At 43.2% G+C, this 23,968-nt stretch overlaps 1 protein-coding gene across 1 annotated transcript in view; it reads right to left on the bottom strand.

The window, feature by feature from the left end:
* Positions 1 to 1,998: 1,998 nt before the first annotated feature.
* The window catches only part of Kcnk13 (potassium two pore domain channel subfamily K member 13), a gene marked incomplete at its 5' end in the record, with an annotated part of 91,625 nt that continues 69,655 nt past the window's right edge, over positions 1,999 to 23,968 (bottom strand). The window contains one exon of the mRNA XM_033766731.1: positions 1,999 to 4,992. Coding sequence (XP_033622622.1) covers positions 4,109 to 4,992 — 884 coding nt within the window. The remainder of the gene's footprint in view (positions 4,993 to 23,968) is intronic.

Below are 23,968 nucleotides of genomic sequence, written 5' to 3'. Positions count from 1 at the left end.
TGTTAACTTGGGTCATTGGATTACCATGGTGTGTGCTAGAACTCTCCACTGTAAAGTTATCATTTTTCTCTAACTACCACATATTTTGGTGGCAATCTTTTGAGACTATAAACATTGTTTTTGCTTCAACATTTTACATCACTAATTTTAGCACTTATCAATGGATCTCACGTGTGGCAATTGTTTCTTTGCTGTCACACACACACACACAATCACACACATCACCACCACCACCACCATATATGTGCAAGGATATTATATTCAAATGGCAGGAAAGCAAAAACAAAGAGAAAATCTTGGAAACAGCTAGAGGAAAAAAGCAATATTACATTCATAGGAACCAGATAAGAATCATAGCAAGGGTCTCGTCAGCAACCATACAAATTAGAAGACAGTGGTGTGACAATGGTATTCATCTTAAAGTGAAAAAATTTCCCCAACCTTTTAACACAGAATTCTGTATCCTCCAACAATGCATTTCAAAAAGTGGAGGAGAAATAAGGACTTTTCTCAGACAAACAAAAACTGAGAGAATTCATTGCCAACAAACCTACCCTACATGAAATGTTAAAAGTTCCTCAACATTTTAAAATAATGGGATAGAAGGAAAATAATCTTCCATGCAGAGGAATTTCAATTAATAAAGACAAAAGGAAGTTAGGGATATAATCACCATTAGCATACCAAAGTAAATAATTTCAAATGTTATTCCCAAACTGCTGTCAGCCTGAATGCCAGTTAACTCATACATAAGTTAAGATCATTATTTATTCCTCTTCTTTCATAAAAGATTTGGGTAGTATGAAAGTAAGTGCCTGCCTCTTTCACAATGTGTCAATGAAGGTCAAAACAGTACATTTATCAATGACTAAGCCTGAAAATCAGGGAAACGCTAGCAAGGTCGATGCTACAGCTTTCTCAAAACATTTTACTGTGTCAAAGGATTCAGTCGAATTAGCTGACATTGAAAGGAAAGGACTCAGGAAGCATAGAAAGACTGTGAGACTGTTCATTTTGGCAGGAAACTGTCACAAAGAGTGATGCTGTTTAATCACGGCCTGCTGGATATAATGTCGTCTGCACACCCCCAGCCTCAGCATGTGACCCCCACCTCCTCTGAATCCCTGCAACCCTCCCCAAGCATCACTTCATCTGATCCCTCAAAAGCCCTGCGAGGTAGCTGATGTTAAATGTTCACAACGGAGATGCAAAGGTTCTAGACCTCTCTCAGTGAGACGGACAGACTCTACTGCCCCCACCCTTGCATTCAGACCGAACATTCTGATGCCAAAACTGTGCAGTGCTATTATCTGAATGCTGTTGCCCCAGATGTGCATTTGGGTAGACCTTGACTTGATTTTAGGAAACCTCACATAAAAAACTTACTTCGGTTCTCTTCTGGTACTTTTGGCTACGTCATAGAAAAACTCTGGTGCCAGTGACTTTGCCAGCTTCCCTACACTTCCTAATCTCTGTTTGTAACAGAGAGCAAAGGCCTCAGACTTGGAGCCTTTACAAGGATATAGGATCTGACTAGAATTTGATAATATAGTTTGATTTTCATTTTGTTGATTTTTATAATCACTATATTCCCTACTTACAACAAGTCTAACATGTAGTATGACAGTTTCTTTTTAAAACAAAACTAATTACAAACAAAGTCGATAAAAATGTTAAGGAGACACAGTAGCATGGATGCACGGTGCAGCTGGGGCAAGTGGTATGGATGATGATGGTCACAGGAGAACCATGAAAGGCCAGTTCACACTGTGAACCATGGAGAACTCCTACAACTGCTCAGCTGTGAGCCATTGATGCAGCCTGAAGGCTTTGCAGTATCCTTGTTGACCTATTCTTGTCTAAGAATGACTGCAGAGACTTCCCTAAATAAGGATTCTTAGTTTTGAAAGTTTTTGCATATATCCTTCCTATTCTTCCAAACATCTGTCTGTCCATACTTCATCCATCCATCCATCCACCCATCGTTCCTGCTATTCATCCATCCATCTTTTCTTCCTTCCATCCCTCCCTTCATCTATTCATCATAAAAACAAAAATGAAACCCACACCTTTCTCCTTACACTGATTCTCAGATTTTCCCAGCAGGGAGACCCCAACCAGAGAACAAACTCATTCTCTGAGACTTTGAGAGGTTTCTCTGGAAGCTCAAGCTTAATTTTCCAAAACTTTGGCTTAAAAATTTATGCCAATTTTGGACCCCACCTAGAGGAAGCCATGTCCTTGGATATAACATTTCTCTGCAAGAATCTTCCATAAAACTGACTCCTGTTTATACTAATGGTCTCCTAGCAACACTGCCATGGTCTCTGGAGACCCACACTGGAGATGCAAGGACCTGCTTTGTGCCAGTTCCTGTAATAGGAATACAGAGATCAAGAAAGCCCCTCAATGGAGGACAAACTGGTCTCAGCACAGAGCCTAGAAGTAGCTTGGTTTGCGGTTAGAGAATAAGTGCTCTGCAGCAGCTCCAGGGTGCCTTCCTTTAAGAGGGATGCAGGCAATCATTTAAAATCTCTGACTTTGGAGCTATGCAGCTCTAAATTCAAAGTCCAGATATGGTGGGTTATAAGACTTCAGCTATGGGGCACTTCTGGTATTGTAAAGAAAACACCTGGATTTGGAAACTGGAAGAAAAAGCAACTCAGCCTGCAGAGGGCCTGGAGAGGAAGGGCACAAGGCTGTGTGGCATGGGGACCAAGAGCCCTGACCTCACCCTCTGGTGGCCTGGCTTCCTCACAGATGAGGAGCAATCTCTTGTGCCCATTCCGTGTCACAAACAAGGAGCTTGGGGGAGGTGCTTCCTAAGGGTCCTTCCAGCTCACAAGCTCTCTGCTCCTTGCCCTTTCACAGGATTTAGTGTTCAGTTTTGTCTTTTTTATGGGTCCTTCTCTTCTTGTTGCTTCTTGAAATGCTGCGTACCCCTCTCATGCTATAAAAATAACAGATATCTGCTGTCACTGCTCAAACGTTCTCTCTTGCATTTATGAAGGTCAACAGCCTCTGTTCCTGGTATGGACACTTTAGCTGCCTGGGAGGATGCTATCACTGGACTCACTGTAGTCCCAGAAAGCAGCAGCACAATGGATTAGAAAAGCCAAATTTCATTACGTGACAGTGCTTCTCCAGCCAAGACTCCATCATGATGCTCGTATCCCTAAGGCCAACGACTCTTTTTCTTTTTTCCCTGAATACAATAAATACCTGCTTAATTAGGTGCTTCTCCTCCACTGTCCATAATGAGTACCCATCAAATCGCAGTTAATAAAGTGAGAATTTATTAAATTTTTAGTTCTAATAGTCATTTTTTGGCAATGGGCCCCAAACCTTGGTAAAAATGAAATGGTCTATGTGACCATCCAAGGAGAAAATGTTACACTATGTTCTTTAGTTACAAAAGTGAGTCTCTCCTCCTACCCAGCCCTACCATCTTGTTGCAACTCAAAGGCCTGAAGCTGAATTCAGTTTTCTTATCACACTGATGTCCCAGGAATACCTTAGCTGAACATTCTGGTCTTCAAAATTAACATGAAAGGCAAACAAAAATCTGAGAGTTGTGTATTAAGAGTAGAATATTTTCCCTATCCATGGAAACACTGACAAATCTGCTCAGAAGAAAGTTCAGCCAAAAGAAGGCCCAGGCACATTCTGGAACATTCTTTTCTTTTTCTTGAAGGGGCAAGGTGAGATGGTGAATTCAGCCCTTCAGAGCCCGAGAAGAATTAGTGTTTTCAACCACAAATGAAGAATATACCTGGGGGAAATCAAGGCTTCAGTAAAACTCATCTTCCATCTTTGGAGGAAGGTGAGTGATCAATAAGGCCGTATCTTATGCTGTGTTTGTGATTCATTTTGAAAAGTCTCAATTTAGATTTAAAGAGTAAAGATAAGGATATAGGCAGGGAGGCTTCTCATTTGCCCAGACCTGGGAAGTGGCTATTGTTTGAGGTCCAGATTTTGAAATCTGGGCATGAGGAGCCAATAGGATCAGCTCCCTGGGTAAACCTAGCAAGCTTAGGGCGGAGTGAATGCCAGTCCCTCATCCTCCACCCATCCCTAGGCCTCTGTGCCCAGCAGCCACTGCTTGCTTCTACCTGTCCCCACTAGTCTCTGCCAGCCTGTTGTTCATTATTGCAAAGGCCCCGACACCCCCTGAGAATTCATCGTCTCGGGACAGTGTGCTAGTCTGGTGGGGGCCGCCATTAGCCATCTCGGACAGCTGCTTCTGGAGGATGGCCAGTGCCACCTTGTTGGAGTCCTTCATGGAGATCATCTCCCCTGAGAGGCGGCGCCCCTCCGTGTCACTCTCCATCACCCCATCCGTTTCTATGGAGATGTTGCAGCGGTTCCGGACGTTGCCCGGCATCACGGCGTTCCTCCGGGACTGCAAGAGTCTTCTTTGGCATTGACGGAAGCACCCACCACCCATTTTCCTCAGGATCCAGTTCACTGACTGTTTGATCAGGATGGAGATGACATTGAACAAGGAGTACAGGCAGCAGACGCCCATGAGGATGAAGACAAAGTTGGCCAAGCGGTAGAGGCCCTGGCTGTCATACTGGGCATTCTGGCTGCTGACCAGGTCCCCAAAGCCGATGGTGCTGAAAGCCACAAAGCAGAAGTAGAGGGAGTCGAAGTAGCTCCAGCCTTCCATGGGGGCGTACAGGGCTGACGCCCCACAGGAGATGAGCACCGAGGCCGAGCACAGGATCAGCATGACGTAGTACACTGAGGGCTTCCAGCCGGCTAGGCTGTCCGGCTCCCCCTTCCCTGGGGCCTTCAGGCTGTCCTGGGCCAGCGCCCCACGTCTCCGCAGCTGGCGCTGGTGGCACGATCTCATGATGTAGGCGATGACGGTGATCAGGCGCTCCAGGAAGAGGTTAAAGAACAAGATGGTGCTCGCGCACCCAACGAGGCCATAAAAGATCAGGAAGATTTTTCCTCCTACTGTCGCTGGAGTTGTCATCCCAAACCCTGAAGGAGACAAAAATCAGAGAGAAGAGTGAGACAGGTCTTGGCTACGAATGGAGCTAGAGTCTGGGCTCTGATGGCTTGAAGAGGACCTAAAGAAAGTTTCAGAACATCACTCAGACCTGGCCTTGCAAGGAAGGAGCGGGAGAACTCCTTTGGAAGACACTAAGCATTGTCCTGAGCATGGAGCAGGGCCTGTGTGTTGCTGCCGTGTGAACCAGAAAAAGGTACCTTGTTCTCGGGTTTGGCGATGACAATGTGGACTGCATTACAGCCTCCTCTGCCCTTTTGCTGGATATCACTGTACAGTTTGCAACCTGGACACTGCTTGGCAGATCTGGTTCAGAGATATAGGCAAAGGCTCATACAAAGAAGAGGCAGATACAGATGCTTTAGAATTCATTTATTCTACACTCAACAGAACCAGGAGAAGGAGATCTGGTCCCTGCCCTCATGAGCTCTCATCAGTAAGATGATCAGAGTGTTGTGCTATGGGATCTGCTAGGGGGAAAACATCTCAGACTTGGGGTTCAGGGAGAGCTAAAAGCTAAGAAGAGCTAGGCAGGCAAGGAGAAGGGTTTATGTGAGTGGTGATGGTGAGGGGGCATATTCAAGACAGAAAAACCACAGACATTGCATATGTAGAAATGAGAAATTTAATCAGTAGTTTTTATCTATTAAACAAAATTCTTCAAACAAATACTGCATGCTTTTGGAGTGATAACAGAGATACTGGATGCTGTGGCTTAATAAAAACATAAAGCATCTGTCGCTTTACCCTCTGCCTTTAACTGTCCACTGTTTTCACCTTTATCTGCCTGTGCACCCAGGCACATTGCTAAGAATATATATTGTAGGACAACAGACGTCACTAAGCAAATCAGTAGAACCAGCAATGGTGTACATAGTATTTCTCACCAAGGGGGGCAGTGAGGGACCCTCCCTGGAGGGATGTAGACTCCTTCCAACAAGTGACGCAGTTAGATAGGAGCAGGTTGATTTGGTGAGGGAACTGGCATGAGTCACTGAATGCAAACACCAATAAAGAAAAAAAAAACGAGTACTGGGTGTGCTTTCCTGGCTTCCATTTCTTATTCAAATCAAATGTCCTTCCTTCAATTTTTTTTCATTTTCAAGTTCAGTTTCCTTGGGGTTCCAAGGACTCACTCATTATCCTCTTTTTATTTTTCATGTTGAGACAAGAGTCTCACTAAGTTGCTGTTATGGCTCGTGTGTAGATGTCTCCCTCAAAGCCTCATGTGCTCATAGGTGGGGTTTTTCAGAGGTGGCTTGGTCTAGCGTGTGTGATGCTGGGATTGATTCATGGTGCAATACTAGGATCAAGGGCACTAGGATTAGGGGTGTGAGTGCTGCCTCCCCTAAGTAGCCTAAATACTTGGTCAACCCTTGTTGCTCTGTTACCTTCTGCCCACCATGAACTGTTTCTCCTCTAAAATGCCTGTCTGCTGTGCCACCCTGCCTTAGAGCCAGCTGCTTATGGACTGAAGCTTCTACAAACTGTGAGCTAAATAAATCTTTCCTCCTTTGGGTATCTTGTCTCAGTAATGAGAAAAGTAACTAACATGGTTGCCCAGGGTGGGTTCAAATCTATGATCCACCTGCCTTACCCTCCCAGTGCGTGGGGATTACAGGTGTGCGTCATCACTCCTAGATTCCTTTGTTTCCTCATTTCCTGATAATCCCCACTTTGTTCCCAAATCACTCCTTCTCCATGTTGCTACAGCTTAGTCAGTGACTCCTGACACTGTTCCCTGGGAGAGAGCCAGATCAGATTCAGAAGTGTATGGGCTTCTGGGAGTATGACCTCCAGGTCTGCCAAGGTCAAGCCAAGGGGCCACCTCTCCCAAACACCTAGATGTGCACAGAATATTACCACTTAGTTCTCCAGTTAAATTTGATTGTCCCTTCTTGGCACACAGAGAGCTGCATTGAAGTGGGAAATTCATAGCATGGAACCAAGAGAATCAAGGAAAATCCTGAGTTCAGATTTTTAGCTGGGATGGAATAGAATGCATGGGATGATTTGATAAAGATGGATCAAAGGACAGGGAACAGTACTTTAAGAGTTAGTTATGGCCTCCAATGGTAGGGAGAAAACCAGACCCTCATCTCTTCTTTAAGAATTCTTGTTTTCACAATCAAAGGCCCCTCAGCTACTCTTTGTGATGTAGGTTCTTTTTTTTTTTTTTTTTTTTTTTTTTGTTTTTTGAGACCGGTTTTTTTTTTTTTTTTTTTTTGGTTTTTTTGAGACAGGGTCTCATTATGTAGTTGAGACTGACTTGGAACTCACTATGCAGCCCAGGCTGGTCTTGAACTCATAGTGATCCTCCTGCCTCAGCCTCCTGAGTGCTGGGATTACAGGCATGTGCCACCATGCCTGGCATGGTGATGTAGGTTATTTCTTTACATAAAGAATATTTATGTAAAGAAACACACTGTTTTTGTTGTATTTATTTTCTTAGGATCTTTAATTCCTATCCCTAAGCACAAGTTGCAATGAGGTGGTTGAAGTCATGAAGAACTGATTTTAATGACTGGAGTGAATTGAGTTAAGCCAGGAACAGTGTTTCTATTCCATCTAAGGAATAACTGCATGTTGAGCAATTAGTCTCTGATATTCTGAGAAACTTGGGGGTCATCTCCATTGTCTCCATGAGTTCTTGGAACCAGGAAAGCTTGCAAATGTTTTATCACTAAGAAGGTAGAAAAATGTAGACCAGAGCCCGCCGCTCCAAAGCTGTAAGGCAGTGAGTATATTGTTGCTCTACTCACTGAAAATAGACTGAGGCAACACACAGAAATGGGGGAACACTTATCCAGGGCCATCTGTAAATCCCATAGGATTCCTGAAACCAGACAGAGTTAAAGAAAATAGGAAGGTTCAGAAACAAAAAGTGGGGCGGGGGGCCCTTACAAGCGATCAGAAGAGAACTTTGTCATGTGTCTGCCTTGCTGGTCACAGAGGTGATGTGGTTACTTCGTTCTTGGGATGGAGAGTCACAGGAGTTGTTTCAGATTCTCTCCCAGCCATGGGTAACAGAGATAACCGACGGAACACCTGTTCAGTTCAAGGTCCTGCACTGTCTGGGCCACCACTATGATTTGAGTGTTTTTGTGTTCCCACAAGTTTATATGTTGGGATCCTCAACACAAGGTAATAGTATTACAAAGGGGACCCTGGGGAGATGATTAGGTCATGAGGGTGGAGCCCTAGTGAAGGCATTACTGTCACTGTGAGAGAGACCCAGGAGAGCCCCTCACCCCTGTGTGAGGACACAACAGGAACGCCTGGGAGGAAGCTGGAACCCACCAGATGTTGAGTCTGCAGGTGCCTTGACCTTGGACTTCTCAGCATCCAGAACTGTGAGCAATACATTCCTGTTCTTGATAAGTCACCCAGCAGCCTGAAAAGACTAAGACAGCCATACTACAATGACTTCACAAGGCCCTTGGCCTCAAGGAGCCCAGAACCCAGGCCTGGGACAAAGAAACTGCTATCTATAAAGTGCCACAGTGAATCAAGGGCCAAAATATCCTGTGGACTTAGCTTCAGGGTCCCTATCACACCCTCACTTTGGGCCGAGTGACTTAGGCACCTTCAGGTGTATTGCTGGCCTCAGCTGACAAGTTTGATGAGCTAATTTTTCCAATGAGTGTGGCTTCTAGTGACTTGTGACAGGATCCACAGATTTCAAATGTCTAGATTCTGTTTTGCTTATTTAGTTTTACAATGCTCCATTTTATTAAAGAAGGGATAGAGCCAGGGATTTAGTTCAGTGGTTCCGCCACCTGCCTCGCAAGTGCAAGGTCCCCAGTTTGATCCCTGGTACCAAAAAACAACAACAAAAAAAAGAAGGGATAATCATCGCTTCTGGTTACTTACTGTACGAGACTGATAAGGCTCTGGTTAATTAGCACAAACAACAGAAAACAACATGAGTAGGGGTGTTTGTAGAAGCAACTAAGACAGTTTCCTTCCTTGCTTGTTCCTCCAGTGCTTGTGGCCCGAAGCGTTTCTATAGCTTTTACTACTCTGAGAGCTCAGAAGTGTGTCAGCTAATTATGTGGGCTTTTCCACAGAAAGACCCCACCACCACCTTCCGTCTCATCATAGCGAGCATCAGATGTCTTGGATTAAGGATGATGATACTTCTCAATGTTCTTCCTGGTGGGGTAAAGGGATGCAGCACAATTACATATGGTCCTCACAGTTAAATCCCTGTAACTGATTTTATAAGGAGAGACCAGAGGAAACTCACGTGCACCCTCCCTGTCTCCCACCACGGATGCCCTGCACTGCTTTGGGGCTGCCAGCAAGGTCATCACCAGATGCAGCCTCTAAGCCTTGGATCTCCAGAACCACGAGACAAGATAAACCTTTTTTCTTTATAAGGTAACCAAGCCTCCAGTACTTTGTTAGAGTAATGGTTAACAGACTAATACAGAGGGGAATGGGGTATTACTACGCTACGAATCCCATTTGAAAAAGAAAAGACTATGGGAGCTAAATAATTTGCCTAGAGTCATAAGGACAGAATAAGAACCTAGATTGCATTGCCTCTGAGACTCCTACTCTTCCTACTGGACAACAGCCACTGACAGGTGCAAAGCTGTAATCAGAATTGAAAGAAGGAAATTAACAAACTGTTGATAGTTCCATACTTTATATAGACACCCAGACCATAATGGCTGCCAAATCTGGTGCCTAAATCAGGGGTGGGGGATTAGCAACAGAAGCTGAAAACTTATAATAATTTTCACTTACTAAAATACATGCTTCTGAATGGGTCTCTTCTAACAAATGATGTAATTAAATCAGTTTGTAAATCTGCTACACCCCATACATTTCTGCCCACCCCCTTATTTCCTTTATTTTGCAGACATACAAATACAGCGGACTGTTGTAAGGAGAACTTTTTATGAGTAATTTATTCCTTACGCTTCATGCTTGAGTCTGGGGGCAGCGGAGCTGACCAAGGCCCCAGAACATGATGTGGTTCCTGTGGAGGCTGGTGAAGTTAGAGGCTACTTTGGTCCAGGGCCCTTAAACCAGTGATGGTGACCCTTTTAGAGATAAGTGCCCAAACTACAACCCCAAATCCACTAAGTGCCAACACTGCAACTAAACCTGAATACTGAGGTTTTAGTTTAGGAAAAACAACTCATACATTAACATCTTTTGACTTAAAAATAACACGTGTGTCATAGGTTCACCACCACGGCTTTCAGATCTGTGTTCATGGGACTGTGAACCCCAGGGCAGCTTCTGGACCAGTCCAGGCTCCCCACTGTCTTTGTGTCCTGGGAGGAAGCAAGCAGGGACTGCCATGGTTACAGATGACTGTCATGGAGCCCCTCATGGAGACTATGCAGGAAGGAGGTCAGGCTTCAGGTGTCTATATGTAAGTCAGCCTGATACGTCTATGTTGCTAACTGCTTAGTCTTTTTTTAAAATTCAGTCAAGATGAAACATTTAAAAGCTTTGTATTATGATACTTTCAAACATATACAAAGGTGGAGGGAATTGTGTAACACCCTCATTTCCTAGGTTCGGTCATGACCAACAATTTGCTAAATGAGTTAGTCAACTTCCCATCACTATAACAAAATACCTGAGATAAACCAACTTATAAAGAGGAAAGGTTTGTTTTCATTCATGATGTCAGACTTTCAGTCCATGGTTGACTGGTCTGCTGTTTTTGGGTCCATGGTGAGACAGAACATCATGGTGGCACTGTGTGGCAAAGGAAGCTGCTCACCTCATAACAGAAAAGAAGCAGAGGAGCCAGGATCCCAATTTCCCTTCAAGAGCATGCCTAGTGACCTAATTTCCTTCCACTCATCCCCACCTCTTAAAGGTTCCACTACCTCCCAATTGGCACCACAGGCTGGGGACCAAGCCTTCAACACCTAGGCCTTTGGGGGCCACTCCATGTCCAAACTAAAGCACCGACTATGCTTCCCATAGTGCCGGAATACTGTCAAGCAAGTCACAGCACACCACTTTACTCTTGAACGACTGCCCAGGACTTTATTGTTCCACACAACCACAGGGCCATTACCAGACCTAATCAAATCAACACTCATTCCTTAACATCAAATAATACCTAGGCCATATTCCAATTCTCAGGGATATCTTTTCACAGATCATTTATTTGAATCAGGATCTTAAGGTGCACTCTGAGTAGGTCTCTTATGTCTCTCCTATTAGTTAACAATCTCCACTCCAATACTTGATGCCATTGATTTGTTAAAGTCCTGTAGGTTTTAATCACCTTTTTTTTTTCTAGAAACAACCAAGGTGGGGGACGGAGAAAGCCTGGTGCAGCACAAGCCTGCCCTCATATGCTGCACTGACTCTCTAGTGCTTCACAGGGACAGAGAAATTGGCATGGACCGTAAGTAAGCAATTTGGGAATATGTACCAGACGCCTTAAAAATATCAACTTCTTTTTTCTCTCTTCTTAAAAAGGAACACATCTCCCAAATAATCAGATACATGACTAATTATGCACCATGCATGCTTGCCATGCCTTTACTTGTAATAATGAGAATCCTCAGCAACCTTAATGTCAGATAACAGGGAAATGACTGAATGAAGCAGTCATTTAAATTGGCCCCTAATCCTGTTCCAATGCCAGAAAATGAACCATCCCTGGACTGCCTGCTCTCACCTTCACGTTCCATGGGATAACATTATCCCCTCCCTCCATGTTTGAGCCACCACGATGTGAGATGTGCTGTGACTGGCTGCCAGAAACATTTTAATTCCTGTGAAATCTATAGCTACATAGATATATTTTATAAAGTTTATTCCTTCATCTGACAAATATTTAATGAAGATGCCCCCCATATGCCAGGCTTGAGTCATTCTAAAGACCCGCTCTGGTTCTGCTTTGTTCCACTTCGCATTTTCTCCAGTCCCGAAGAGCTCTTTGGAGGTACAACGTAAATGTCTGTGGATAAAATTCTGTAAGCCTCCTAGAGAAAATGCTTTTGGATAGAGGCTTAATACACAAGGGCCAAGTGTTCACAGTCAAAATTAACTCCTCTGGGAAGTCACCATTTCCTGTGTTGAAGATAGGGCCATGGAGGTAGGATAAATATTTCTTGGAATAAGGCAGGATTTCAGTATTTATTAAGTTTCATATTGTGCATGCAGTGGGCAGTGTAATTAGAAGGTAGTTTCTGCCCTCCAGGGGCTCTGAAACTGCCTCAGGGAATAAAAGTACTAGAAACTACACACAAGAATGCAATCCATACAAGGTCCTTTGTAAGATCCAGCCAGTCCCTTTTCTGAGTCACCTGCAGATAACTTAAGACAGAAAATTGCCATCAAACCTCACTGAGGATGGAAGGTTTGATTGCACCTTTGCTTACAACATACAAATGAACAGATGGTGAAAAAGGTAGAAGGAAATGAAATGTTTCTGGCACAGAGGTTCTAAATTGTAGCACATCTGAAAATTTCTCAAGGCGCTTGTTAAAAACTGGGATTTCCAGGAATCACCCTGACAGATTGTGATCTGGGAGGTGGAGAGGGGCCAGAAGACCTGCATGTTACATGGATTTCCACAGTAAGTCTGAGACTGAGACGAGAGCCACAGACCTGACTCTGGGAAACACCTGCTGTGCTGAAGTGCTCAGGTAAGATGAAGTTGGTTTGGGAAAGCAACACAAGTCATTCTGCCTGGGGAGACTCTAAAGCAGGATCCCCAGTATTCCTAGCAAAAACCTCATAAGGAACACAATACTCCTGGAAACAAGGTGATTGTTCTTTTTGACTATTAATATCAGATGCAAGAGACATTGCAGATGGCACAGTATGTAAAAATGAGCTAGAAATCCTGAGTAAACTATGGGGCCTCATAGAGACATGACACTCATTTCCTTTGGATTGAAATGATTACATAACATGGGAAATGAACAGAAGGAAGTAGTACTTCCCAGCTACTTTCTGTTATAACAAAATACCTGAGGCTGGGTGTTTTATAAAGGTAAGAGGTCTATTTAGCTCACAGTTTTAGACTGGGGGTGAGAGGAACACTGGAGATTGAACCCAGGGCCTTCACACTGAGCTACAAGCCCAGTACCCTTCTACCTTTTAAAAAAATGTGTACATACTTCAGAAAAAGAAAAATAGTATGATGTTTTTTTCAACAGACTGTGTTACCCTTGTAGAGGGATCCTAGAGGATGTGGTATATCACAGAAAACCCACTACACTGTTTGCTCTAAGAAAGAAACTGAAAATGCACATGCAACAATCTCAATGACTGAGGTTACCCAAGCAGCAGTTAGTTGTACTAATAAATGTCTGAAAGCTAATGGACACCACTTTGAGCACCTCTTGTAATTATAGAGGCCCAAGGTAACTTGCACTAATCTCAGGATGTCTCAGTATACTTAGTATTAAAATATTTATGAAAGTTTTTCTTTTCCTGAAGTGTGTGTATACATTTTTTGTGCAGACTCATATATATATATATATATATTTGTTGTTGTTAAATTTTAAAATTTTAAGACAGGGTCTCACTAAGTTGTCAACGCTGGCCTTGAACTTGTGATTCTCCTGAGCAGCTGGGATTACAGGCATGCATCACCATACCCAGCTAGTTCACACAGCACCAGATCTAGGAGGGTGCCTTGGCTGCAGCACATCATGGCAGATGGTATCATGATGGAGCAAAGAGGGGGAGATCTCATGGTGAGGCAGGAGCAAGGACAGTGACCATTAGTCTTGGCTGTCTTTATGTACCCCTCATGAGGAGTGACCAGGGCCGCATCAGAGCTATGTCACTCCCTCCCGAGGGCAGCATTCCCCAATCACCTAAGGACCTCCCATGAAGCCCAGCCTCTTAAAGGTTCTGCACAACCTCTCAATATTGCCACACTGGAGATCCAGCTTCTAACACACAAATTCTCAAGGGCACACTCAACAGTACCCAAACCATTGTACCAGCAACCCATGTGCTGCAATGGGAACAAGGTAGGAACCAGGAGCAGTTTACTTTTGTAAAACAAGGTTTTAGTTTACTAGGGAGGGGAAATCAAAAAGGAGGAAAAGGAGGGGAGGGACAAAGGAGTGTGTGGCCAAGGGATAAGTTTGTCACTGGGTCTAAGTTGGCTTCCAGATGGATGCATACTGAGCACGTGCCCAGTCTGTGCCACTGTGATGAATGAATAGTACAGATGCTGTGCTCTAGGCTATTATTTTTGAGGGTGGCACCTTGGACCACTGATATCCAACATCTGAGGAGGTTGTTTAATAAATGCAGATTCTTGAGGCCTTCCTCCTGGATCCCATGTCTGGGACTGAGCCTAGTTTCACACATGGGTATCAATGATCACTGTATGGCTGGAGAATCACTGTTCTAGAATTTTCCTTTTAATATAGGATTGCTCAATGACTAATAATAAAAAAAACCAGCAGAGGACTGGAAATTAAGTAATTACATAACCATTCTGCTTTCAGGAAGTTGGTCACTGCACTCTATTTCTGCATTTTCTAGTGATAAAGACAATAACGATAGATTTATTTCTATGTCCTCCTTTGTCCTGTGGCCTATGGTTCACGAGTGCTGTTCAAGGATCAAACCTCTGTGGATCCCTGAGCACAAGGCCGTTTGACTGTTTGTCCAGCGGGGAAAGGTGGAACAGTATCAAGAGGATGACAGCCCTCATGGCAGTCCACAGGGACACAGCATTGTATCTGAGCCACTCTGCTGAGCGCTGTACATAATTCTCATGCCAGCCATGTCAAGTAGGAGATGTTCTTTCACCTTTTACACTTGAGGCATCCAACATGCACAGAGTTAGAACCTACTCAGTGTCATGTAGCTAGTTAGTTGTGGCCCGAGTTTTAGTCCAGACAGTGATAACCTAAATCCATCATGGCCACAACTAGTCTGGTTGTCCCTTTGGTAATAGGAGGGTAAGGTGGCCCAAGTGGGGTCTGAGGCCCTTCAAATACCAACAGCTGTGACTTGGGCATGACCCTGAGCTCATTCTGGGATCATCTCAGGATTCTGGGAAGCCTTGCCTTGGACATCCACAGTATTCCTTCCCTAGGCCAGGCAGACAGATCTGCAGTCTACCTGAAGAACAGTTCTATTCTATCTGCAACACTTCTCAACTAAGAACGTCACAGCCAAATTCGAAGGTACCATGTATGCCAGAGGCAAGCGGCATTTCTACCACACACTTAAGATCTTGTTTAGCAGCAGTTACTGCTATGGATGAGGAAGTTATTGGTGCTTCCATGAGTTGAGTTATTTTTTGGAATTTGATATTCTTAGGACTAGGGCTTCTTATTTTATTAATAGTAAAGACTCTTTTGATAAAAGCTTATGAAATCTTTTAATAGATGAAACTATTTTCTAGGTAACTTCTGAACTGAGAGATGCTTTTAGACTCAAGCAAGACGTAGTCTACAAGTGAAAAGTAAATTACTGCTGTTCTAACTATAAAGGCTGACAAGGGATGTGACAAATAAAGAGTCTTTAAACCACTTGCATTACCATAAATCGCAGTCATTTTGGTACTAAGAAGTCACAAAAATTGGTCTCAGGGGAATCGGAACACATCAGCTCCTAAAGGGGAATTTTTAAAAATTTATTTCCCTGAGAGAGACATTTAGCTCTGCATCTTATGCTTTCTCAAGCCCCTTTCTCTCTTATGAACACTTGCTAGTATGATGGTTGGAATTAGTGCTAGGAGCAATAAATGCTGTCATTCTGTCTGATTCTACCTTCACTTAAGGGGGGACCACATGATTTACTTATCTCAACGAGTTGTCCCGATTGCAGTGCCTCTTAACTTTGAAATCATGAAACTCCTTCTTAAAAGCAGGTAGATATAATTATGTTCTCTCCTGAACTAAATTGTCTTCCCCCAGACTAGGAAGAAATGGTTCAATTAAGTTGAATGTTACCATAACGCAGGGCACATGACTGAGGAAAGTTGCCTTTTTCTTTAACAAGAGTGAGAAGTTCTGGCTTGCAGACGTTTTGAAGAATGAGGAAAGAAAACATCTTCATTTAGATGGACTTCTGGATAAAGCCTTCAGAATCCTGAATTTCCGGCTGGAGGAGACAGTGTGGAAGGCTGCCTTGGAGTGGTGGTCGGGTCCAGAACAGAGGAAGCCAGACCCTTTGTTAGACCTGGAGGTCTCTTCTTCCGGCCCTCCCTAGCCCTCTCCCTCTCCCCACAGTTGCCTCTTAAAGCCCTTTTGTGTGTGACACCAGTGCTTCCAGAAACCCAACTTGAAAGCCAAAGACCTATGGAACATTAGCGACTGTCTCCTTTCACAGCTTGACTTACACATGTGATTTGTAACACTAGTGAAATGTAGTAGAAGGGGTCTGGGGATGAGGGAGATGAGAGGGAGGGTAGAAAAAGGAGAAGTAAAAAGGATCAGGATGCCATATGTCTACGTACCAATACCCAAGGTGAATATATTATGTATCACAAACATATATTAATAAATTTTTAAAAGGAAAAGCATGAAGTGTGGCCCAGGGATATGAAATGACAGCATCATTAAAACTTGAAATAAATATATTATTTACAAAATCATCACATTATTTTCTTCCACAGTCTGTATCTCTGCTCTATAAACTTAAGAAATTTCCTACAGTACTATTGTACCAGTAAGTCTGCACTTTCTAGAATTTTCCAGAAACGTGTGTCAAATATCCTCATGTTTACTCAGAAGGAAACTCTAGGGAACCAAAATTCTTTAAGGAAATTTATATTTCCCCCTTTTCCCCTTCTTAATTTCTTATCTTCTTTTTTTCCTTCTTCCTCTTCTCCCTTTTTTTTTCTTCCTCCCTTCCTGCCTTCTACCTTTCCACTTCTTTATGAGTCTTTAGCAATATACAACTCAAACCTCAATTCTTTTTAGAGGCAACTTCTGAATTGGTATCTAAATGAATCACTGCTCTGTAATAAAATATTCTTTGAGGGAATACTTTCAATGCCTTCTCTTAAAAACATTTAATTTTGATATTATTAGATTTAGAAAGTAGTTATAGCTTTCCTTTGCCCAAAGCCAGTAGAGAACCCATTTTAAAAATTATTGTGATGTTTATGGCACCCATGGGATCCATATAATAATTCAACAGCCAGAAGAAGTGTTCAAAAATATTGTAATGTCATGGTATTTTGGCCGGTCACAGGGAAAGAAAGGGCTGATTCATTAGGGTTTATTTTTCTACTGAGGGAACAAACAATGACCTCAAACACTTCTGTGAACTTGAAGCTGGGAACACAAATGCCAAGGTCTTTATTAAGTTACTTTAAAAAGTAGAAATATGAAGCTGGATGCGGCTGCTGATTCAAAGAACAAGAAAAACACCCACAGTTCAAAGCAGAACTCAGGCTCATCCTCCATCAGATGCTCATCCTGTCAGTCACACAGGTGCTGCTGCTCAGTGGGGTCAGATGTGGTGACAGGAACACACAGCTATGAGAGCACACTGTTACCCTCTGGGGAACAGAAAGCACCAAGTCATTGTCATCCACGGACGGACACAAAGGGGAGGAGCAGCGGTGGATGCAAGCAAAGGGCACTGGGGACAAAGCACTCTCCTACTGAGGGGGTCCTGCTGGAGGATTTCTGGAGTTGATCAAAGGGGTGGTCCGATGACATCAATTTCTAGTTTTACAGGCAAGATAGGCTGGTAGAAAAGTTGACCTAACCAGCATCGTTCCCCCTTAAAATTGTTCTGTGCTGTCGAGAGCCATGCTACAGAGTTTTGGGGAAAATCATTTCATAACTAAATTATGGTGAAGGCTATCTGAGGCCTAATGGCTCCTTACCACGTGGGCCAGCTATGGCCTGTGGAAACATTTCTCCGGTGAGCCTCACACTTGAGGCTCAGTGGTCCCATGATACTCCAGAGCAAGATTATATCAGCTGAAGACATCCTGAGTAGTAATAAAAAAAGAGAGAGAGAGAGAGAGAAAGGGGGCCGGGGATTTAGCTCAGTGATTCTGCCACCTGCTTAGCAAGCGCAAGGTCCTGAGTTCAATCCCTGGTATCAAAAAAAAAAAAAAAAAAAAAAAAAAAGACAGAGAAAGAAAGTGTTCACCTGGGGAAGGACAAATTCCTTATTAGCCTGCTATCTCTTCCCAGCTACTATTGTAAGAATGCTTTGCCCATCTCACTGTCCTCATCAACCTAAAGATCCTCATCAACAAAGGATTACTGCCCGCCTGAGTCACCTGATACTTCTTCAGATTATTGTGTGCACCCAATAAATGGTGGCTAACGGAGTATCTTTGTCTGTGCCCACTCTGGCACTGACCTCCAAGCCCCCAAGGTACTTTGAAAGTGTGTCTCTTTTTCTTTCATTAGCTCTCGACGAACCCCTCTCTAGGCAGATGGGAGGATGATCGGCCTTCAATACTGTGCCTCCACTTTTCTCTCCTACTTGCACCTGTAACATTCCTTCTCCTTCTCATGTCTGCTCCTCATTTCCACATACTCTTTCAGCCTGTGGACATTTACAGAGCATCTAATACATGCCAGACCCTAGTTACCTGTTATCAAGATATCTCTCAGCTTCCTTCAACCATATTTTTTTCCAGGATTTTCACTTTCTTTCTCTACCAGTTATTGTTTCATTGTCTATATTTTCCCCTTGTTTTGGCCTTTTATATTTATTCTTTTGAGCAAGGCCTATTTATATCTATGACCTATTTTCCATTTAGGAAATTTATCATTTTCTTATTGATTTGTAAGAATTTCTCATATATTTTTAAGGCAGTTAAATCTTTGTCTTTTATATATGTTGTAAATATTTTTCCCAACTGTGTTCGTCTTATATTTTTACATAAATGTTTTGCCACTATGCAGAAGTTTAATGTTCAGGTAGACAAACTAACCCATTTATTCTATTGTAGCTTTTGGCTTTGAGGGTTGATGAACAGAAAGTCTTCCCTTACCACGAGAATATACCAGTGTCCACTTATGGCTGGAATATTTAAAAACCATATAATATTTAATTTCTCTTAAATGCAGGAATCTAATATTTTTAAAATAGTTCTTTTCAGTCCCATTTTAATTGATGTTTTATTGAGATAATTGCAGACCAACATGCAGTTATAAGAATATACACTCTGTTCATGCTTTAGTTTTCCCCAATAAAAACATTTGCAAAACCATAGCGTTCTATCAATCAAGATATTGACATTGATACAACCCAATAATCTCATTCATATTTTCCTGGATTGACTTCTACATGTGTATGCTTTAATTCTGTACAATTTTATAAGGTAAGTAGGTTCCTCGGCACCATTTTTGAATACACCATTCTTGCTCCATTCTCTTGAAATATCACTTTTATCAAATTTATTTGTTGTTGGATTTTATATTTTGCTCCACTGATCCATTTACTGTTGTCAGTGCTAGGGCTGGCACCAAAACATAAACAGTTCTCCTCTCCATTATGTCTGCAAAGACTCTGCCCTCTTCCTCCTTTTCCCATTTTCTTTTCAAAATTGTTCTTGCTTATTTTGTGTTCAATTTCTCTGATAAGCTGTAGAGTCACCTGGTTAAGTTCCAGAAAATATATTTGGATTTTGATTGGGGTTGCCTTATATTTAGAGATTCATTTGTGGTGAAATGATATCCTTACCAAATTGAGTTTTTCCACTAGGAACACAGTGTATCTCTCTCCATTTATAGAACTCTTTTAAAAAATGAGCTTTAGTAGAATTCTGTGATTTCGTCAGATAAATTCTGCGATTTCTTCAGATAAATTCTGCACTAATCTTCATGCTGATGCTTATTTCACAGCTTTTGCAGATGATGTGGATGGAATCTTCCCCTCTACCAAGTTATTTTTTGTTGCTTGTTTCCTTATTATTGACTTTTTAATTGTGGTACAATATACATAACACAGAAGCCAGCATTTTAACCATTTTTAAGTTTATAACAACATTCACAATGTTTTACAGCTATCACTGATATCCACTGCCAGAACTTTTTTTTATTATCCCAAAGCAGAGCCTCTGTACCCAGTAAACAATAATTACCTGATCCTCATAATCTCTACTCCCTTCTGTTCCCCTGCATCTGCCTGTTCTAAGTGTATCTGCATAAGTGTGGAACCATACAGTATCTGTCCTTTTGTGTTTTCATGGTCCACCCTTGCTGCAGGATGTACCAGAATTGCGTTCTTCTTTTTGCCTGGCTACATTTCTACTGTATGTCAGTAGTCATCCGTCAGTGGACATTTGGGTTCTCGCCTTCCTCTTTTTGGCCATTGTGAGTACTGCTGCTATGGACACAGGTGTACAAATATCTCAGTCTCTGCTTTCAATTCTTTTTGGGAATATACTTAAGAAGAATATTTTGCACATCTTACAACTGACTTTGGAAGCATTAGCAAGAGGACAGGGTTAAATTTCTAATTAGAAAGAAATCAATATCGATATCTGCCTCCCCGACAAAAGCAAAACATATGAAGTCATCCTTCAAGGGCCTGGCAGCAAAGGACTTCCGGGTTTCTTCCAGGCCGTGCTGTACTGTTCTTGGCCCTGCTTAGATGGAGTGCTTAGCATGCACTAGACACCTGAAATGCCTCACCAAAAGTGGGTTCTCTCTTTGTGCTCTAGTTTTCTGGTGAGATTGTTTGCAAAGAAAGGGAGAAGGGAGAGGAGCAACAAAAGAGGCTTTCACCCTTGAAGAAGTGGACTCCAGGCCACAAAAGGTGGTGCTTTATCTGATGCACCAGGTTGCCCGTTGGGCATCTAAGTATTGAGGGCCTGGTAACACATTTAGAATACGTTTCTCTACTGCTTTTCCTGCAAGATAAGATATTTCTCTTTCTAAATTGGGTGTTTTTATTTTGCTGTAGCCTGAAGGCCAGAGGGGGATTCCTGATCAATGCATCTCTGTATTTTGTGAGGTTTTAAGCTCCTCAAAAGCTTGTCCTGCAATCTCTTAGGCACACACACACACACACACACACACACACACACACCACCCAGACTAACCACAAGCACTGAGTCTACTGTAATCCCAGCACTTGGGAGGCTGAGGCAGGGAGGGTCACCACAAAGCTGAGGCCAGCCTGGGTTACACAGTGAGTTCAAGGCCAACCTCAACTACTTAGCAAGACCTTGTCTCAAAAAACCAAAATAACAAAGCATAAGTCACACAGTGTGCATTTATACTTCAGATCTGCCACTTTCCCCAGGATACCCAGGAATCACAAGGGATATGGAGAGATTTCAACCGAAGCTGTTTTGGATTCTAATTCTAACCTTAAATTATTCAACCTCTTGCATATCTCAGTTTCTCCATCTACAAAATAAGAAAGGTACCATCCTCAGAGGACTCTCATGAATATTAAACGGCCTAGTATGGCTGAAATGCTAGGAGGCACCCTGTAGTTCTAACAGTTTGCCTTGTTTTTTGGTTCTGTTTTGTTTGTGTGGTGTTGGAGATGGAACCCAGGGCTCTCAGGTGCCAGGCGAATGCTCTACCATTGAGCTGCACCCGGTCCAGGGATTAGTTCCTTACGGGTGGGTGCTGTTGTGGGCAGTGGTGCCAAACACAGTGCTCAGTGGGTAATGCTTTCTGGGAATGGGGTCTACCACTGTGGCTTGGGAAGCTTTCTAGTCACACCTGTGCCCTTCCTCACACACATTTCCACGAGCATTTGGCAGGAGGCTGTTATGAGTAGTATAAAGCCTTGCCCTCCCCACGGTCTATTTTTCTCTAGTTGTTAGGAGCCAAGAACAACACACAGAAAAACAAGACAGCAAACTATTCAAGAGTGGGCCTGGCCCATCCTTGTGTCACACCCCTGCTCCTCCTCGTGCTCAGCCCACCACTGGCCACACTTACAGGTCAAGGCCTGGGTCAAATCATGAATGCTTCCTTTTGGGAACTTTGATTTAGCCCAATCTAGCAAGGACAGATAACAAAGAAATAATCTCTGTTTTCCCACCTGTTTCCTGACAGACTCCGGGCATGTCAGTGGGGGCGCTTCCCACGGTCTACCTGTGATTCCGAGGGCCAGGTCGTGTCCATACAGATGGAGCCCTTCCAGTCCAGCCTTGGTGCTCAAGGTTACCGTTGCTCTGAGTTACTTACTATCAGGTCTGCTCTGGCTGTGGTCACCTCCCTTCTGACCTCAGTTCAGCTCTGTCCCGGGCATGGGCCCAAACCTTGGTTTCAAGGCTGCCTAGGCTAGGCTACACGACCATTCCCGTCTAGTTCTTGGCATAAATGCCAACATTGTGTTCTTGCCTGCCACGTGCCTAACTGCTAAGGCAGGACAACTCTAACAGGCTACAAAGGACCAGCACGAGTATCACAGACTGCTGATCCAGAATGAGTTTGGGTTCAATTAACTCTCTGGTTAACTGAGGGCTCCAACAGATAGTAGACTCAAATGTGTAATTATCAAAGTATACCAAAATGTTCTCATCACACAAATTCTGCTAGATTATATTTAAAACTATCTTTGATTATCCAGATGGCATTTGAGATTCCTGTGGTACATCAGAATCATCAAAATGAGCACAAATTATTTTGAAATAGCCCTGATGGGAGTGTCTAATTATGAGAGATTTCTCAACGCTTGAATTCCAGTAAATGCACTTTTACATCTATTTGCACATAGAATAAATGCTGGTTTCTTCAGAACCCAAACATATACATTTATGCAACATGGAAAAGCACAACCAGTGTTTGGATCCAAAAACACTCAATGGGAAAGATGCTCTCGAGGTATCAGGATCAGAACGGACAGAGACAGAACCAATTCAAAACCTTTACCTTCCACAGCAGTTTGTCTTTGGGGAAAGATCAGAGAGACACAGCGCCAGATCCAGTGAATAAGGTGGATGAGGATACTGTGGAGATGGGAAAAGGATCAGGGGAAGGAGAGAGAAAGGAGGGCAGGGGAGAGGGGGAGTAAAATGATCAAGATGTGATATGTATACGTAACGATTCCCCAACATGGATGTAATTGTTATATTGTTACATTATTCCTTGGTATCCATAGGAATTGGGTCTAGGACCTCCTGAAAATATCAAAGTTCAAGGATCTTTAAGTATCCTGCAGAAATGGTGCAGTATTTGCATGTAACCTAGGCGTATCTTCCTTCCTATCTACTTAAATCATGTCTAGATTACAAATAACAACTGATCCAATGCAAATGCCACACAAATAGCTGTCGTGCTGTACTGGTTAGGAAATAATGGCAATAAAAAGGCTACATACATATGCTCAGTACAGATGCAATTTAAAAATATATGTACTTTTTGCTTCACGGTTGAACGCATGGGTGTAGAACCTGTGGATATGGAAGGCCAGCGGGGTAGGTAAATGAGAGGGGACTTGGAGGAATTAGCTCATTCAACTGTGGGGACTGAAAGTCCCACAACAGGCTCTGCACACTGGAGACCCTGAGATGCCAGTGGTGGAGTTCATTCCAAGTCTGAAGGCTCCAACCAGGACGCTGAAGTGTAATTCAGTCTGAGGTAGAAAACCAGAACGTAGGGGGACCCACTGGTATAAGTCCTGGATGCCCAAAGGTCAGGGAGCCTGGAGGAGTTCGGATGTCCAAGGGCAGGAGAAGAACTGTATGTGGCAGCTTCAGCAGAAGAGAGAGCGAGGGAGAGGGGGAAAGGGGAGGTGCAATCCTTCATTCAGTGAAACTGACATCTAACAATAAGCTTCACAGACCCCCAGGTACCTCCCATATCCCTTGAGTATTTTAGTTCTGGCTCACACAGTTCCGTCTCTTGAACACTATTCTTGTCACAGTTCTGGTGGCTCCAGTAGTCATGTACTATAGGTGTCCCTTGCAACACCCTGCTCTGGCGTCTCAGTTCTTGAACTTCTGTGGCATTTGGAACAACTTTCCATTTTGTTTCCAAGACTCAAGTCTTTGATGGTTTTCTTCCTAACTCACTGGCTTCCCCTCCTCAGCCT

Source organism: Fukomys damarensis, unplaced genomic scaffold (genome assembly GCF_012274545.1).
Source record: "Fukomys damarensis isolate Sample0158 unplaced genomic scaffold, DMR_v1.0_HiC HiC_scaffold_21, whole genome shotgun sequence".
NCBI lineage: Eukaryota > Metazoa > Chordata > Mammalia > Rodentia > Bathyergidae > Fukomys > Fukomys damarensis.
Note: the sequence above shows the minus strand (reverse complement) of the source record. Positions and strands in the feature narration are given on the sequence as shown.